Source organism: Gavialis gangeticus, unplaced genomic scaffold, assembly GCF_001723915.1.
Source record: "Gavialis gangeticus isolate Ggan-Ray unplaced genomic scaffold, GavGan_comp1, whole genome shotgun sequence".
NCBI lineage: Eukaryota > Metazoa > Chordata > Crocodylia > Gavialidae > Gavialis > Gavialis gangeticus.
In genome coordinates, this window is record NW_017728992.1 from 151647189 (window position 1) to 151648654 (window position 1466).

Sequence of the window (1466 nt, forward strand, 5' to 3'; positions counted from 1 at the left end):
GGGGGTTACCGAGCAGAGCACACCAGACAGTGCCCATGGGCCCTTCAACGAGTCGGAGGAGCCAGTGGACACTGCCCAGTGAAACTGTCCCAAGAAGTGAATGGATGAGGGACAGGAAAGAAGCTCTGCAAGTCCCCTGGGGTCCTCCCAGCCAGGACCTCCTTCCTAGTCAGGTAGCTGGCAGCTGGGCGAGGGCCAGGAGGAGGTTGACCAGGAGGTCTCAGGACTTTGTAGAGCCACGGCTGAGGAGGCCATCAACAAAAAGGGTGCAGGGAGCCGCCTCAGCAGGAAGTTGTGGAGGTGGTGAAGGGGGCACAGCCTGGCACACTCCAGGCAGGCGTGTGCCAGGGTCTCCCTCTACTCGCACCAGGGGCAGATGTGGGGGTACCCATGAACTGCCCCACATACACACTGCTGGCGATGGCTCCGTGGAAGAGCTGCCAGCCCAGGTCCCTTGTCATGAACGGTGTGTGCCCTTGGTGGCTGGGGGGGCATGGCTGAGCTGGTGGCAGCAGGAGCCCAGCGGTGGTGAGTGGGGAGCTCTCGCAGACGCTGCTGGCACTGCCGGCGGCAGGGGGGTTGGTGGTGAGTGCTGACCACAGGTCAGCGACTACTTGCAGGCGCCACCGGCAGCGTTAGCAGCGGCCAGGGACGATCAGAGACCACTTGCAGACCCTGTCAGCGGCACCTTTTTGCAAGGGGTGCACGTGCACCCGTGTGCACCCCCTACGTGTCGCCCCTGTCCCTGGTGGCTTGCGGGCTGGAGGCTGGGCAGGACAGAGTTGCGGCCTGGGCCAGGCAATGGCAGTCCTGGCAGCTTCCTTCCCCTTAGACCCCAGCCCTGAACCGGCTCCTCGGCTGCTCCTGGCCCCGCATCCACAGGGGCCCCCGGGGGCGGGAAGGGGGTGTCCGTTGGGCGCGGGCTCGGCTTGGGGCTGGAGCGCGGGGCCCCTCCACACGCAGGCGGGAGGCGGCGGCTCTGGGGCTCGGGGCAGCGCCGGGCGCAGGTGGCGGAGGAGGGACCCGGCGGGAAGGAGGAGTTTGCGAGGGCGGCGGCTGCCGGAGACGGGCGCGGCTGAGCTCCGGACTGAGGCATGGAGGACCGGCGGGATCTGTCGCCTTCCCCGACCGCCTCCTCCTCGGAGCTCAACTCCGCGCTACCGCCCACCAAGGGCATGTCCATCTTCCTGGACGTGAGTGCGGGCCGGGGGGGGGAGCGCGGCGCGCGGGTCTTTTGCGAGGGCGCCTCCAGTGTCCCCGGGGCGCCGCCCCCCGAGGTGCAGCGAGCCTGTCCAGGGGTGCCTCGAGGCCGAGGAGCGGAGGGTAACGAAATCAGCCCTGGGTTGTGAGCCCGGGGGCACGGGGAGCTTCCCCCTTCTCCCGGTGCCGGGCACCACGGCACGGGCTCGGAGGAAGACACCCCCCCCCCCCAAAAAAAAGCCTCACAGGCCCCACCCCCACCGTCC

At 68.7% G+C, this 1466-nt stretch overlaps 1 protein-coding gene across 1 annotated transcript in view; it reads left to right on the top strand.

The window, feature by feature from the left end:
* Positions 1–1025: 1025 nt before the first annotated feature.
* NECAB1 (N-terminal EF-hand calcium binding protein 1) overlaps positions 1026–1466 on the top strand; it is a 260437-nt gene continuing 259996 nt past the window's right edge. Inside the window, exon 1 of the mRNA XM_019527900.1 lies at positions 1026–1193. Coding sequence (XP_019383445.1) covers positions 1095–1193 — 99 coding nt within the window. The 5' untranslated portion in view covers positions 1026–1094. The remainder of the gene's footprint in view (positions 1194–1466) is intronic.